The 17,628-nt window shown below is 37.7% G+C and overlaps 1 protein-coding gene across 6 annotated transcripts in view; it reads left to right on the top strand.

Annotated features, from left to right (window-relative positions):
* Map2 (microtubule associated protein 2) overlaps window positions 1-14,870 on the top strand; it is a 281,331-nt gene extending 266,461 nt beyond the window's left edge. For all 6 annotated transcript variants that reach the window (XM_035441009.1, XM_027397118.2, XM_035441006.1 and 3 more), the window contains 4 exons: window positions 3,830-3,922; window positions 6,007-6,088; window positions 10,442-10,554; window positions 11,006-14,870. In XM_035441009.1, the coding sequence (XP_035296900.1) occupies window positions 3,830-3,922; window positions 6,007-6,088; window positions 10,442-10,554; window positions 11,006-11,221 (504 nt within the window). In that variant the 3' untranslated portion in view covers window positions 11,222-14,870. The remainder of the gene's footprint in view (window positions 1-3,829; window positions 3,923-6,006; window positions 6,089-10,441; window positions 10,555-11,005) is intronic.
* Window positions 14,871-17,628: the final 2,758 nt, after the last annotated feature.

Here is a 17,628-nt window from a genome sequence, read left to right on the forward strand (position 1 = left end):
TTACACTATGCTAGAAAGCCATTTTTACTGATCGTATTTACCTCTTTCTGTTACTAAAGCCATTGCTATCTCAAAACAAAAGGCCCTTAGACCATTGGTCCTGTCTTTATTCAACAGAGATTGAAAAACTGTAATTCAAAGATCTTTTGTAGGGTAACCGGATTTCTGGAGCTATATTTGTAAATATTAGCTACTCACACCTCTGAGAAAATTATTACGTTGAGTTCACAAAACTGAAATCTGTGCTGCCCCGTTTTGTTTGCTATTCATTCAGCCAAACAAGGACATGAACAGCCTAGACCTCAGGATACAGTGGGCAGATTGTTTAGAAATTAATTCACTTCAATGACCTGGTCTTCTATTCCTTAGAATATCCTAAAAATTTAAATGAAAGGAAAACATCAATATGAAGAAATTACCATGTATGACTTTGAAGAGAATCGTTGCTTGCTTATTTTCTAGAATTACAATGACTTCTGTGCTTACAGTGTCCCTCCTATGTCCTGTTGGGAGGCTGCTCTGAAGTTTTAAAGTGTGTCAAATGATAAAATTTTCCAAGACCTCAGCATTGCCCACTCAGTGTGGTCCCACTTTTTGTGCTATATGATAAGTCCATCTTGATAGTCTATATGATAAAGTCAGTCCCTTCTTCAACTTACCCTTTCTCTCTAGAGTTTTACACTAATTCTACATGTGACATAAATTTACTTCAACTTAAATGTCCATTTAAGAATATCTATTATTTATATAATGTTTGAGGACATTATAGGCAAGGTTAATTACATTCTGAATTAACAGTGGCAGTTCTAAACCCAAATGTGTGTTCATGAGAATATAATTTTGCAGATGAGTAAATCATCAAGGAGCATCGTGAACATGGCTGACTTCCCACCTTCAGGATATCTGACATAGTCTTGCTTTTGTTTTAATCTGATAGTTTTAAGCAACCAGATTAGCAGTTTCGATTCCAGTGGAACAGGAGTTCCATTTGAGAGAGGCAGGTAATTTGTGGTCAAAGGAGAGCTTCATTCTAAGATGTGCTGAGAAACAATCAACACCAAGGAGGAAGTGCTCGTTTTTTCTGAGCGTTGCAGGGAAATCACTGTCCACCACCTTTTCACAAGAGTCTTAGGACTCAAATTCACCTGCGAGAAGACAACAACAGGGTTGCAACTTAGGTCCATCCCTCCAGGGTGTGTGAAGATTGCAGAGTGCTGATTTTATATAATATCATATACTAATCTTATCTGTATCTTAGTAATGGAGCTTACATATGCTTCGTTAGGTAAAGACAGATGCCTCAGTGTGTGTTAAAACAGTAAGTATCTCCTGGTACAAGAAATTTAAGTTGATACCGGGATGTCTCTGGATTGTTTTGTTTTGATAAAAATGGACCTTCAGGGATTTATCAACTTTCATTTTACAGATTCCAAATTTCTAAGTAACTACTCAGATTGGCTCTTTTCTGCCCTTTTCTTAAAAAAAAAAAAAAAAAAAACATTTTTTGTAGGAGGAATGTTAGTTCTTTTAAAGGAACAGCTTATCATATGTACAGGTTATAGTTATAAGTTGTCTCAGTTAAAACACTATGCTGAAGTCCCACTGGAGTCATGTAAATAATATCTGGAAATTAACTATGTACTTCTCAAGCAAGGTAGAAGAACAGACAGGATTAGTAGAATTAGTAGACATATTGACCTATACTTACGTTCTGCCTCAAAATTATATGACTGCTATCTAAATAAAAAATCAACTAAGCTAAGGAATCACCAATATCTGAGTAAAATGCAGGAGTCTAATATCACCTTTCAGCATTTGAATTTAATTGTTATGCAACATGGAGGATTTTATTTCTATTTGTCATCCTTTGCCTCGTTTTAAATAAAAATGTTATAAAATTATTGCAATACATATATTTGTAACGAATATGTCATTCTTTATATGCCCAAAGCCTGTTTCTCATTACAAATTGAGTAGAGATTTCCCATTAAAAAAAAAGAACAGTTAAGTTTTTCCCCGGAAAAAAAAATCAACAAAAGTAAGCTTTTTAAATTATAGGATTTTGAGATTCTAGAACATTCTAAGTGATGTTGGCAAGGTGAGCTTTTGGATTGAATCCTTATTTTGTAAATCATAAAAATTGTCAAATAGTTAATTAAATGTTAGGGTCAGACAGATATATGTAGCTGAATTTGGATTCCCATTCTTACAGTAAGTGAATCACAATCAATGTTGGTGTTCTAATGATTTAGTGGTGAGTCACTGATGTTACTGATTAAATTTATGAAATAAAATTAGAAATATCTTTTATCATCAGAGATTAGTAAAATGGCTCATATAGATCCGATTTCTTTTCCAGAATTACTTAAAATATTACTAGGCATAATAACTCAACATGATTTGCCTTTTGAAGATAACTAGTGATTGAAATTTTAAATGTAATGGTTTGCACAGTTTTAAAAGCAACTAGTTCTATCACTTCTGTAAAACTCTTAGAACAGGGTATATTTAATGATAGCTGTACATCCTGTGCTATCCCCACAGTTTTTACATAGAAAGTTTTGTTATGCCCTAGGGAGCAGCCTAGCCATCATGTCTTCTGAATTTAAATGCTGACAAGAGGTCCTTGCCTTGAGCTCCTGATGAGAGCTGCCAGTGATATTTCTCTGTAAGGGACAAGCTGTCTTGTTCATGTTAGACAGGCACTGTGATTTAAGCCTTGCCTAGCTAAAAATAGGATTCTATGCCTTTTTGAATTTTAGACTCTCTTCTGCAAACACCCATAGACATGTTAATACTCCCAAGAAAACTGAACATTTAAACTAAAGTTTTTAAGAGTTTGAACAGAAGATAAACTGTATCTTAAAGATATAACAATGTGTTTTTTTAAGCTATTGGGGGGGGATGTATCCAAAAGAAAAAACAAAACAAGAATAGCAATGACTATAACAAAAACTAAATCCTTCTTGCTATATTTTGTTTGTCCTTCAAAACATGCCAAGTTCAAAAGATGAAAGAAATTTATAACAGCTGTGACTCTTATACAGTATGTTACAAAACACAGTAATGTCTTTCCAGGTCCTGATTTGCTGTGGTTTTCAGGATTAATGCTTGACTTCCTGAATAAAGAAATAAAACATTTGCCTCCAGTCTTGAGGCAGCAACCAAAGCCTAGATGATGTCTAGGTGTTTTCTTACCTTGGCATAGGGAAGAAATGCTCCCAAATGGCCACTAACTGGGTAATGGTTGTTCAGGTGCTATTGCAAGCAGGAGACCTTTAAAGGATACAGTCACTGTTAAGGCAGCCCCAGGGGTTCTTTGTTGACCTTCCTAGGGAACCAGGAATTCTTGCATGAATGAGAATCCTGATTTGGAGCTGTCTGCCAGACAGAGCCTCACTTATGCTTTGAAGGCTAACAGAACAGTCAATGCAGGAGGTGGTTTATAACTGAAGACTGACAGCCTGGGGCTGAGAGTACCACTGCCAAATCCTCCATGATCATGGGCTAACCTACATTGTACTACACTACTGAGTAAACCAGAGCCCAAGTGTTTCCAGCCTCCCCAACACAAATTATCCAAGTATTAGTTTTTCATTCTTCCCATTTCTAGATTATATCTATAGAGCTAGGATACCTAAAGCTCCAGAGCTCTTGGCCTTCCAGGTTCCAGGAAAACGGGACTCATGGCTACCATTCTGTTACAGTGTAGTTTCTTCTCCTACATGACCATGGGTAGAAGGCAGTTGAGGGTTTCTATAGTACTTCACATTCTAGTTCCCTCTGCCCAGTATCTGGAAAGAAAAATGTTACCTCCAATTCCTTTTAGGTTAGGATTTTAAGCAAGAAGATTGATTTTAGCAAAGTTCAGTCAAGATGTGGTTCCAAGGATAACATCAAACATTCTGCTGGGGGCGGAAATGTAAGTAGAAGCTCCTTGGAGAAAGCTGTCTTGAAAGTGTGTGCACCCTCCGGCACAACCAGCACCCTCTTTCCTTCCTCACATTCCTTGTGACACACTGCTTCCTCAACACCTGTCATCTAGTGTGGTGGCTTGCTTTCTGGTTATTGCATTTCCCATCCTTTCCCGTGAAATCAGTTGAGAAAGGAAAGTGGAATAGAGGTGCCATGGTTTTCTAGCGCATGGCTCCCCTCCTCACCTGCTAACTATGTCTTGGCATTTTCAGTTGTCAAGGTACTTCTATTGCTGTCTCTCCTTTCCTCTGAACAAGTGAACCAGGCTCACACTTTCTAACTCCATTTAAATTACTCTTGGTGCAAAGACTGGTATACTTGAACATGCTCGGAGTGTGTGATGTCAATTCTCCATGCTTCATTATTCATGAAAGTTAGGATATCTTTCAGAATAACACGAAATTGGCAAAGCATGGCTCATCTATAATTCAAAGTAAAAAGACTGCGGTTCTAGCCCACATTCTATCCTGATGGACTATTTCCTGTCTCTTTCATTTAGTATAAATAATTGCCTATGAAGAGAAATGAATACTGACTCCATACTTGATACCAGTTGATAGAGGCAGAGTGGAAGTAGTCAGTTAGACTCAAACAAAAGAAATCTCATGGTTCCCCATAAAATAAGAATTATTTCAAAAGGTGAATCATGCTGACTCTATTTTTCTGCCATCTAAACATGAGACTCTGGTGATTTGTGGCTTAAGTAATGTATAGGGCATCAGATCCTGAACCTTCAGTAATCTAAGATTCCTTTTTCTCACTCTTCAGCTGGGCAGACATGGATTTAAACATGGATTTAGCCTCTTCCATAATGAGCAGTCACCTGATACTCAAAACAGACTGAGCATCAACCCTCTGCCAGGGAGATGCCACTATAGTATTAGCTGGGTTCCTTCATGGATGCTGGTCTATGCCTTGGGACCAGTGTGCACACTGACGTGGTTGCTCTCCTAAGTATAAGTATGCATGACATCATGTGATATTACAGGGAAGAAGCTCTGATCCATTTTATTCTCTTGAGGGTAGCAGAAGATGGACCATTTTCCCTATGTGGTAAATGCCTCTGGTCCAAATACAGCAGTAAAGAATAAGTTCAGATAACACAAGGTCTTTTACTAAACTTAGGTGGGAGCTTTCCTACCTATAAAACAGTGGTCTTACACATCCCTGTTTTATTGTGCATATTCCCTATGTCTGAGGTTGATACACTCCAATGGGTAATGGAAAACTCTACTTTAAATATTAATAGATTGAAGCCAGGAATTGTTGGCGCACACCTGTAATCCCAGCACTCGGGAGGCAGAGGCAGGCAGATCTCTGTGAGTTCAAGGCCAGCCTGGCCTCCAGAGTGAGTGCCAGGATAGGTTCCAAAGCTACACAGAGAAACCCTGTCTCGAAAAACCAAAAAAAAAAAAAAAATGGAGACAAATATTAACAGATTGAACATTTTAATGAATCAGAAAAACTAAGTAGGCAAGAAAGATTCCATTTAGCCAAGCTAAGGGAACAGTTTAGTAAAACCCACTTACAGCTGTCTTCTGTCTACTTGCTGGTCTTGTCACTTCTATATAAAAGTCAGATTGTGAATAATAACCCATTCTTCTCTTGACTCTTTGCTATGGAAGAGTTTAACATGGTGGGACTTTTCTCAGGGGATGCTTGGCTTATTAATACAAATGTCCCCATGCTTTTACGGCGTTATCTGTTTTCTACTAATAAAACTTCTATTCAGAGTTTTCACTTACTTGGGTTCTTCTTTCCAGCTTGAAATGGGGGAAACAGATGGGAAATGTGTGTGTGTGTGTGTGTGTGTGTGTGTGTGTGTGTGTGTGTGTGTGTGTGTGTTGTGCTGAGTGTGTGTGTGTCTGTGCTGAGTGTGTGTGTGTGTGTGTGTGTGTGTGTGTGTGTGTGTGTGTGTTTCTGAATGTGATATTAAATGTTACAAGTGTGAGTACATGTCCAGATTTGTGTCCAACTTGTGGGCCTTCCATGTCTAGGGTATCTAAAGTTCATTTTCTGTGATCCACACAGGTACAAATTGTTACTAAGAAGATAGACTTAAGCCATGTGACATCCAAATGTGGCTCTCTGAAGAACATCCGTCACAGGCCAGGTAAAAAATAAGATATTTGTAACAATTACAGAATACTTAATTGGACTGAAGAAGTAGACAAGCAGAATTCTTGATATTTTTGTGAAAACTCTGAGTGAAAATGTTTCAGGGTCTTGATACTTCATGCTTTCATGAATAGAAATTTAAGTTAGAGTATCTTCCTTTGGGATCAGTGAACCTAATTACCTGGGGACGACCATGTGTATAGAACACTGGAGTTCTTTCAGAATGTGTAGACTGCAAAATATATGGAGCCTATACATAGGAACACTGCCTGAGGACAGTATTTCCAAATATTTTTCCTAAAATTATATTTTCTACATTATGTAAAATAGGATTGGGTGTCACAACTGAAGAAAGTCATTTATCTGATTCATTTCTCCAACTCATTCTTGAGTGAATAATCACCAGAACTCCTCAGCAGAAGACAATATGCCCCAGCTTCCTCGGCCCTAGGCTCTCTTTTCTTTTAAGGGTATCTCATTTGATAGTGTTTTAAAGTAGAACTTAAATTCCTACTTGCTATGGTAGGGATCTTCATTTCAAAAGTATGAATATGACATGAGCCATTTTTTCTCTGAGTATCACAAATGGTTTATTTATGCTAAATTCCACCTCCAGGCATATAATAATGGATAACTGTCAAATGTTCAATGTTCTGGAGGATATTTTGACGCTGTACAATTTATAACAACACCATTGAATTGCAGGGTAGCAAAATAATTGGCTTTAACCATCTGTTTGCCATTAAGCCAAAAGTAGATTAGTAGATTAACTATCATCTCAAATATTGTCAAAAGTAAGGTATAACAATAATTGAGCTGAGATGTCTAGACAGGAAATTATTAAGGCTCTTTAGATTGGATACAAAGATGGGTAAAACAAGTCTCAGAGTAGGCAACTACATTAGAAATATCTGGAAATGAGTCTTCACTGTACAAAGGTTGTTCATGACAAGTCAAGGATATTGAATCTTTGTATATGGAATCTGCATTGCCGGTTACAGAACTGTACCAAGGAATCCATCCTTTCTCCTCATGAACCACAAGAGTACATTCCTTAGTTCAGATCTTCAAAATGCCCTGTCCATAGCTGGTCTACTGCTGAGTGATTGACTACTACTGTTCAGTTTATAGCATGACTTGGGTAGTTTGCCACATTGTCAATTTTCTTGCAGAATTCAAAAGAAAATGTTGGTTTCTTTGATTCTAGACAGATGAAATTAGTCAAATTCACCTAGAATTTGGATGCACAGAAAACTGACAGAGGTAAAGGCAATATTCTGTGTATGATTTACTGGACATAAAAGACTATTGTCACAGACTCCCACTTGTTTCTAAATCTGGTTCTTCTATTATAACTAAATTGAATGATTAAATTCATAAAGGAAATGTCAGTGTGGTGATCCTTGACAATAGCAATCTTTTCACAAAGTTGTTGTGCAACTTTGTACAAAATCTACACTGAAAGTAAAGGAAACAGTTCACACCCAAGGGTAAAAATGGAAATATCTACACTTCACATTAAAGCCTGATGAAGGTTATAGTTCTTCATAATTACTGCTCATGGTGGCTGCCAAAGTATTTTAAAAGCACAGGCATGTATCTCTAAATTCAGATAGGCTTATCTAAATGTTACATAAGACTGTCTAGTGAGAAACCAAGAGAACTAACCTGTACAAGCTTCCTTTTTTGGATATAGCTTATGTCAATATTATATTATTTCTTTTCTTTTTAAGAAAAAGTTCAGTAACATTTTAACCAAACTATGTTGACACTGCATACAGTTGAAGAAAGGAATTTTGGGAGGGCGATGTCTACCATAAGCTACAAAAGAAATGTAAAAATAAGATTCCAAAGCAATTAATATCCTTAGTTAAAAGGTCCAACATTCTCCAGCTAACAAAGGTGATTACATTTGTATGAATCACTATGAATGAAGTTAATCCCATCACAATCAACAATTGAGACCCACAGGCTAGATAAAACATAGGAAGAGCAATGCTCCATGAAATAATGGATATTTTGAGCTATCTCCCTTACATGTGAATTACATGGAAGTTTGTACACCCTAAATTTCAGGAGGTCAGGAGAAAAATGGGTGCTTTAGAAAATATATTTCAATACCTTACAATTACAAAAGGCCCCTGGCCATCCAGTTGGGTATTAGCATAAATGTTTCGAGTTAGAACAAGAAAGATGTCACAAGCTCAAGAGACATTCAATTAAACCTTAATGAGACCTCTTTCTTCATCTAGTAGTAAGGATACTATTATCAGGAAAGTTTTCTCAAGTAGAGTCTCTTCCACTGTCCTTGAGGTGCCACTGACCTTGCATTTTCCCCAATTGTGGGAAAATTAACTGCATATTCTGTGGTAGTGAAAAACTGACCCCTAAACAGTTACAGAGATACATAAGCATCAAGAATTCTAAATTGAGCCAGGTGTGGTGGGACACATCTTTAATCCCTGCACTCTGGATTCAGAGGCAGGTGGGTCTCTGTGAGGTCTAGGCCAGCCCAGTCTGGTCTACAAAGAGAGGTCCAAGACAGCCAAGGCTACACAGAGTAACACTGTCTCCAAAAAAAAAAAAAAAAAAAAAAAAAGTATTCCAAATTGAAAAGTGTTTTTAATACATTTTTATAGATTGTGCAATCATTTTTCTAAATCAAAATCCCCATGGAAATGTCAGATAAAAGGATCAAGATGCACTCAACAAATGTGTGTGTGACTGAAATCTAGCGTCACGTGAAAATCTCTTAGGTACAGATAAATAAAAAAGATTCTACTCTACCTTTCTAAGTCAAAGATATCAGCAAACATTCAGCCATGGTTAAAAACAGTCTGAGAGACACTGAATAACTACAAAGTGTAGAAGAAACCCCTACATCTGAAAGTCAGAGAGAGGTCTGCAGGGATGGAGAAAACAACTCTAAAGGGTGGCCGTGGCACCATAAGCTTCAGTCAATTCTCACACGTCAGACTGTTAGCAATATAGGAAACAGCCTGGTCAAAAGCCTGTCTCGGTGTTACCATAACAGTGGCAATGTCAGCATCTGTACAAGAACCCATTCAAAGTCATAGCCTAGCCCCTATATGCTAATTAAAGATGGCCCTTAAAAGTAGCTATATAAAATGCAATTCTTACTCGTTTCATCTGCAAAGTTGTTGAGGTTGAAAATGTACAAATGAGAGCAGTCTTCTCTCTCTCATTGGAGGATTGACCCAAAACTCCATGTGGATAACCAGATCCTCGGGTCTCTTAAATGAAATGCCATAGATTTCCCCTTCTGTATATTTTAAATCATCTCATTACTTATAGCATCTAATACAATCCACATGCTGCATAAATCTTGATCATGTAATATTCAGGAAATAATGATAAGGGAAATGTTCTGCAGATGCCTGATACAGATGCAATTTCTTCAAGTGTTTTTAAACCCAAGGATGCAGAATTTGCAGATATAGAGAGTTAACTGGATATTGACTATATACCCACTGTCCCAGTTTGCTTTCTGTTGCTGTTGAATACCACAGGTAAAAGTCACTTAGGGGAGGAAAGGGTTCATTTCATCTTGCATTTCTAGGTCACAGTCCATCATGGAGGGAAACAAGGAACTAAAGCAGAAACTAAAGCAGAAGCCATGAAGAAATTCTGCTTGCTGGGCAGCTTTCTGACTTGCTTGTTGGTCCATATTCATCTAGAATTGTCACAGCCCAAGTCCACCTGCTCGAGGATGGTGCCACCCACAGTAGGCTGGGCCTTGCTGTATCAGTCAACAAAGTCAATCTCTAACAGACAGTGATCACAGACCACTCTGATCTAGACAAGCCTTCAATTAAGATTCCCTCAGATGACTCTAGGTGTGTCAAGATCATAGCTGTCTAGGAATGCACCATTATAATCTAAAACTTCTTGTTTGTATAAGTGGCTTTTTAATCATGAAGCTTAATGAAGAATAGTTTCATTTCCATTTAATTTGTTCTAGTAAAAATAAAAGAGTCAATGTCCAAAGTTTTAGAAAGGATGCAGTAGAATGTTTTCTTTATTGTGTAATTTTTAGAGATCATAACAGTTAGGAAAATGTATATGGTTTCTAAGGCAGACATGGATAAAGAATTTTGAATAATATGTGACACAATCTATACAATGGTATAAGACGAATGCCATTATCTTGCTCATAACAGGAAATGGTGTAGACTGAAAATTCAAACAGATTCTTCTCATGTCTGGTTAGGGTAGTAGAGCATGGCGTCTCTGGCATTCGATGTGGTTCATCCTTTTGTGAGGATAGTTTTCATAAATATAAGATTTCATTTCCGCAAGGAATTTGAAATACTTTCTCCTTTTGAAGGTGGTGGACGTGTGAAAATTGAGAGTGTAAAACTGGATTTCAAGGAAAAGGCCCAAGCTAAAGTCGGTTCACTGGACAATGCTCACCACGTACCTGGAGGAGGTAATGTGAAGGTAAGAGTTGAGGCCATGAGCCAGTCATGTGTCTGTGCAAACATGTTTCTCATGAAATATCCCTTTTAAAACCATTTCCTGTATTTTTGAAATTAGAATATATTAAAGATAATATAATTACATCATTCCTCCCTTTCCTCTCTCTGAATCCTTCATTCTCTCTCAAATTCGTGGCCAATATTTTAAATTAATTGTTCTTACATACATATATGTTTATCTACATGCATGTCCCTAAATGGAAGAACCTACAACTACCACTTCAGAAGCCCAGCCTAATCCCTAACTACATTCTGAAACAGCTTGATCAAAATGGGTCTCGGGTTAAAGAACAGGAAGGGGGGGATGTACAACTGAATAACATCAAATTCTCATCAGCTGTGAGATAAGGGTAAGGGTCTGGGGACTGGTGAAGATGTTTGGACTAATGAAGACTAATGCTTCCCTTAAACAGATTGACAGCCAAAAGTTGAACTTCAGAGAGCACGCAAAGGCCCGTGTGGACCATGGGGCTGAGATCATCACACAGTCCCCAAGCAGGTCGAGCGTGGCATCGCCCCGACGACTCAGCAATGTCTCCTCTTCTGGAAGCATCAACCTGCTCGAATCCCCTCAGCTTGCCACTTTGGCTGAGGATGTCACTGCCGCGCTTGCTAAGCAGGGCTTGTGAATACTTCTCCTTTAGCACTGGAGTCTAAAGCACTCATATTTAGGCATGAGCTCTTGGCAGGAGTGGGCTCTGAGCAGGTGTCATATTCATTCTTTACAAACCATAGATAAATAATCTCACCCCCAAACTGTAGTAATTGTTACAATTTTATATAAAAAATGAATAGTATATGCAGAAAATGACCTGATTTCCATCCGCAACAGGAACACATGGCTTTACATGGATACAATTGGACAATTATTTTCGCTCTGCTCTGTTTTGCATGGAATATTATTATTATTATTTTTTAAATTGCATTTTTACCTTTCATGTGCCTGAAGGCTATCCACTTCATTCTGAAAGGCCTTGTTAAAAATCCAAGCTGCTCATTTCACTATTCTGTTTATGGTTGAAAAAATTAAAAAAAAAAAAACTGCCCATTGTCACTAATGACAGGTTCAGTGACATCAAGGAGTCTGAAGGTGTCTGGTTGCAGGAAGGAAAGAGCATGTGAGAAACACATTGTCAAAGTGTTATTTTGTATAAATGGGAAGAAAGATGCAACTAAGTTATTAACATTTGGGACCTGGATGAGTATATCAGAGTATGCCATTCCAATAAATTATTTAACTAAAAGCTAGTTATAAAGCTTTTGAGCTGTGGTTGAAGAAGCGATGTCAAAGTGCATGTCTTAGGATTGATGCACTTTCATCAGGATGGGCTTGTGTCTGATTACAATGTCAGTTGATTGGCTAGATTCGTGTCCTCACAATCAGTTTCACACCCCCATGCCATCTGTTTGATACAGTATTATAGATATAAATATATATATATATTTCTCTGTGGCCATTTGTGATACTTCCTCATATACTTGAATATGATACTTCTTTATTCACAGTATCTGTGTCTCCTACACCCTTTGGTGTTGCAATTTTAGGTGTGTGAAAGTAGATGTTAGCAGGGTTCTTTCCCTACTTAAAAAATACATTTGAAAAAAGACAAAACACTTTAGCATGAAGTTGCTTTCTGTAAGAACTCAAAGCTGTAACCCTGTTTTAGTGCCAGAGTCAAGTCTCTCCTGTGATGCTAGAACATTTCATTTTCCTTTGCTTTCACCAACATGGAGTTTGTGGAGTGGGTCCAGTTATACATAAAAGGGTTTACAGATCATTGGTTCAAAGATTATGGATTTATCTCATGTTTAATCACTGAATAGTTTGGATTTTGTTCCTATGATCATTCATGAAATTCCTTATTATTTGTTTCTTCCCTCTCTTCTTTTTCTTTTTTCCATTTGCTAAAGTTGAAATTATGAATAATTATTTTGGATCTATTTTCCAGTTCCCCAAATAGTATTTGCTCATTAAATTCTCTGGTAGAAAATAGTTGGCTTCCTTACCTCCAAGACCCCTCAATCAAAAAGGAAAAATACAACATATTGGAAAACTACATTTGTATAATCTTTGAGACACAGATAACTAAATCCATCTTTCCAAGATTCAACATTGCAGTCTGTTCAAAAACATGGTATGACTAACTTACTATTTTTATTTTATATAAATTTAGACATCACAATTCAATTAATTCATTTATAAATCATATTTAATGAGAAATAGTCAATGGACCAAAATAGGATAAAGCATTATCAAAGTGGGTGGACTTTTTAAATATTTTATTTGTTCTTTTTCTTGCTCGGGATTGGTAGACTGAATCTGAAAAAATAAATACAAAAAGTTGGCTAGGTTTTTTTATGTCTATGAAGCAAATCAAGGAGAGATGAGCAAGAACAAGACAGAGAGATGTGTGGGTATTTAAGAGAGAAGGCAAGAGGATGCAAAAGCAGAGAGACACTGGTGGCATTTTGGTGACCACTCAGTATTATAGCCAATGTGACAGTCACACAGAAAACTCAACATCAAGCCAAGACAGTCTTCTCAGCTAGGAGGTTGACACACACAAAAAGGATATCTTTGTAAATCAGTTATTTTTGAAATAACTTTGATGTCTGTTTTCACTCTGGACAATTCATTCATTAACTTCTCTTGAAATGCACAAAAAAATGGAAGATGGGATAATGGTGTGTGGAGAAGTGCATTCTTTTCTTACGTGCTTTGATTAGTGCTAGACAGGGATTAAAGTTCCCTAGGAAAAAAGAAGTTAACAGATGGTTAGGGTAGTTTGCAACTATGAGGAAAATAATTTCAACCTCGTTTATTATAAACATTAAGGCTAAGAAAACAAGTTCTAAGTGTTAAAATTCAGTTTCTTACGATGTGTGTTCAAAATAAAATTATGTAAGCCCTGATGTGAACAGATTTGGCACCAAAATAATCATTTATTTCTAATATTAATACAATTATAATGAATACAAGTCCTTGTTTTATATGAAATGTGATTCCATGTAAAGTTAACACAAAGAGGCTGAATTTTTGAATACAGGCAGAGACAGAGAAATGCACAGGCTAACAACTTTTTCTTATGGGAATACGGGATGGATCCCACCTTACCTACTCTCTTAAGATAATGACGCAAATTAAGCTTTTTGGACACCACTTTTGTGGGGATACCCATACGCTGATCTAGAAATGAAAGCTTCACAGTTCCATTTCTAGATCTACTCATGCCAGTTTCTCTCTGGCTTTAGCCTTTGAGAACCTGTTTAAGAATACGTAAGTATCCAGAGTTCTGAAGAGTTCAAAGGCCAACTTTGCGATTGACTCATTCACTCTGGGTCTCCTGCAACTGAAAATTGGGTACCTTGCAACAATGCAGGAAGGATCCGAGTTCATGATGAGTTTCAAAGGCCATGTTCACTTAGGAACGGACTCTTTCTGGATCTGCCTGCTGAGTTCCAGCAGGATGGTGGGCTGAAATCCCACCCATAGGAAAGACGCCTGTGTAATTACAGCTCTGTTTGGCTGAAAGTAGCTGGAGGAAAAGGTCCAGTAAACTGGAGTAGATTATAGTTGGCCTTCTCCACACACACACACACACACACACACACACACACACACACACGCACACGCACACGCACACGCACACGCACACGCACACGCACACGCACACGCACACGCACACGGTAGAAGTAACATAAGCAGCCAAATGTAGCATCTTATCAATGGTAGTAAAGAGATATTCTAAATGTGGATGACTCTGACCTAGCTGTGTTTAGTTTTCCTCTTATTTTTTATGCCACAGGAAGGAAAGGAAATGATTTGTGGTAGAAGTAGAAAAGAAAAAGTAGATTAATCGGTTGGGGAGGCAATTCCAGGCATTTCTTCAAAGACTGACGAGCTAACATCAACACTGATGTTTGTGTTTCCACACCTAGGATTATCAGCCTGTAGGTTGAGGCCAAGTCCCTCTGTAGGAAAGAGATTTTTTTCAAACCCCAAAAGAATGCCAATCATGAAAGTCCACTTCAACTTTAGCAAAAAGGAAAAAAAATCAACAAAAAAAAGTGTACTCTGTATGCTGGGTTCCCAAGGTTCCAACACATCACTACAAATCTATGGGGGATTCTTTCTTCTGATAATTCTAGAGCCTGTTACCATAGAAAGGCATTTCTTCAATGGCTGGTTGTAGTTAGTTCATGTTTTTCAATCAATTTGCAAATGTATTTGTTGCTGTATAGTGATTGTTTTGCAAAATAAAATTGCTTGTCACCTAACTACATATTTAAGATTTTTTTTAAGAAATTGTTTCTTTGTTCCTGGAGGGGCAAGTGTGAGTGTGTGTGTGTGTGTGTGTGTGTGTGTGTGTGTGTGTGTGTGTGTGCGCGCGCACGCGCGCGCGCGCGCGCATGTGTGTGTGTTGTTATTGTTGTTGTTGTTGTTGTTGTGATATGTATGGATATACACATCATTTGATTCAATCAAAGAAAAACTAAGATTAAATAAAGCCACAGTTATCGTTCAGATTCCTATTATGTGTCCAGTCCCTGTAAAAGGCAATTCTATATTACCTAATGTAGTTTATACATTACCTATATTACCTAATTTGTTTATCAAATGGTTTTCTGTATTTCAGGTCTAAGAAAATAGTATGAGTGAAGCCCGGGTCTATGAAAAGTCTCATAAAATTAGCATCCAAAAAAGTAAGCTGACAAAGAAAAAACCCGATTTCCCACCCCAAATCCAACTCACTCTATTGCTCCCTTTCATTGGCACTCCAGGGTGTTCCTGAGTAAACTACAGTTCATTATAATACTAAAATGTACCCCCCTAGCTGGAGAGTTACAATAAGAAGACACTCAACATGTGAGCTTCTGTGTAAGAACTATATATGACAAGACAGAGCATGGACAGAAAAGCTCATGTATATTTGGATTTTATTGTCAGACTTTCTTTGGACTGCCAGGCCCTACATAATGATACAGAGACTTATCAATTATGAAAGCTTGGCCTTAGCTTAGGCTTATCCCACTAGCTCTTATATTTACCAGTTTCTATCAATCTGCATTTTGTCACGTAGCTTTTACCTTTCCTCAGTACCATGCATCCAACTTGCTCCATGTCTCCTTGGAAAAATCCACACTCAGATTCTTCCCCAGTTCCTCTCTCCCTGGAAGTCCTGCCTATTCTTTCCTTCCTAGCCATTGGCCATTCAGCTATTTATTAAACCAATCAGAAGGTGCCCCATGCACATAAGGCAAGACAGAGACATAGCTTCACAGAGTATATGAAACACCCATGTTATGCAAATGAGCCAAAAACCCTATGTTAAGTCAATTTATGCCCCAGCTTGGTGAAGTAGTACCCTTGGGCCACTCAGCTAAAAGTACATCTGTAATAAAAAATCAATCCTGCTAGTATTGCCCCACAACTCATACTTTAAAATCATGGAACTTATCTGCATCTCCTGCCCAGCTATGTCATTTAAGATCACGAAACCAACTCTATCACAGGCCACTGGCACATGAGGAGCATGGGGGTACAAGAATGCCTTTATCTGAGGCTCCAAAAGTCTATTGTGGAGGTACAATGCATCACCATAATTAATCCAGGCTGCTCCTATCAGAACAGGAACTGACCACTTTAGGCCACATCAGCCACTTAACCAAGATGCTGTATTAGTCACCTCTGTTTACTTATGGTTAAAACATAGACCTACACCTTTAGGCTAGTCTCCTATTGCCTATCCTCCATCTCAGGGTGCTGTCTCTCTCTCTCTCTCTCTCTCTCTCTCTCTCTCTCTCTCTCTCTCTCTCTCTCTCTCTCTGTGTGTGTGTGTGTGTGTGTGTGTGTGTGTGTGTTCAGTATGTTTTCAGGGCTGACAATTTGATGTTGTGTAACTCATTGGTACACTCTCCTGGGGAAGGGTATTTCTCCCACTCTCAGCTTTCCCTATTTACCTGTAGTTCCCTGTCTCATGAGCTTTCCCCATCCATGGAAGCATGTCTATTGGTGTCATCCTTGATCAAGTCATGTTAAAACAGCCATGTTGGTGAGACTTTATAGGTGTAGCTTCTGGCATTTCTAGAAGACACAATCTCATAGAAGATACACTGTTCCTCTAGCTTTTATAATTTTTCTGCCCTCACTTCCTCAGTGGTCACTGAACCTTTGGTACAGGGGTTGTATTGTAGATGTATGAGTTAGGACTAAACTCGACAGCTCTGCATTTTGATTGGTTGTGGTTTTCTGTAAAGGTCTCCATCTCTTGCAAAGAGAAGTTTCCTTGATAAGGGACAAGTACTACACTTACCTGTTGGTATAAGGGGAAGTATTTAGACTGTACTTAGGGATTATTTAATCTACTAAAATGGTAGTTGTAGATTCTCCTCCAAGATCCACGAGTTCACTAGCCCTGGATAGTTGTCTAGTTTTACAGGACCAGGCAAGATTTTCTTTTTGTTGAACCGGTCTTAAGTAAATTAAAAAGATATATGTATATATTTATTTTTACATCAAGTTATGTGTATTATAGGTGTTTTAGGTTGATAGTAGCATGATCCCTTATCAGACTTTTCAGACATCCTTACCATTACTTCATTTCCTCACTTCTTCCTCCCACTTCCTAATTAGAGTCCCCTCATTTTTTTCTGTTTCCATAAAGTTAACTTATGACAATGAACTAGAGAAGAAGTATTTCAACATCAGACTTGCCTTTAGTGCCATATAGCTTTCTTAAAAACTATACTGGTTTTTCTGATGGCACACCATTACATTTAATTTCTAGGAGTTTGTCAGGTCTATCATGTCAGTTTAATTCTTATAAAAATGAATAAAGATCCACAGCTCACAGCATAAATTATAAAAAATGTGTGAAGGTTTTAGATAGACTTTTTGATTTTTGAATATTCCTAAAATAAGTTTGCTGATTATATTAACATCAGAATACAAATACACAGGTACATAACAGAGGTTTCTTGGCAATTTTTCTGGATGAAATGTAGAAAAAGCAAAAAGCACTCATTATGTAGACAC

Source organism: Cricetulus griseus, chromosome 2 (assembly GCF_003668045.3).
Source record: "Cricetulus griseus strain 17A/GY chromosome 2, alternate assembly CriGri-PICRH-1.0, whole genome shotgun sequence".
Classification (NCBI taxonomy): Eukaryota; Metazoa; Chordata; class Mammalia; order Rodentia; family Cricetidae; genus Cricetulus; species Cricetulus griseus.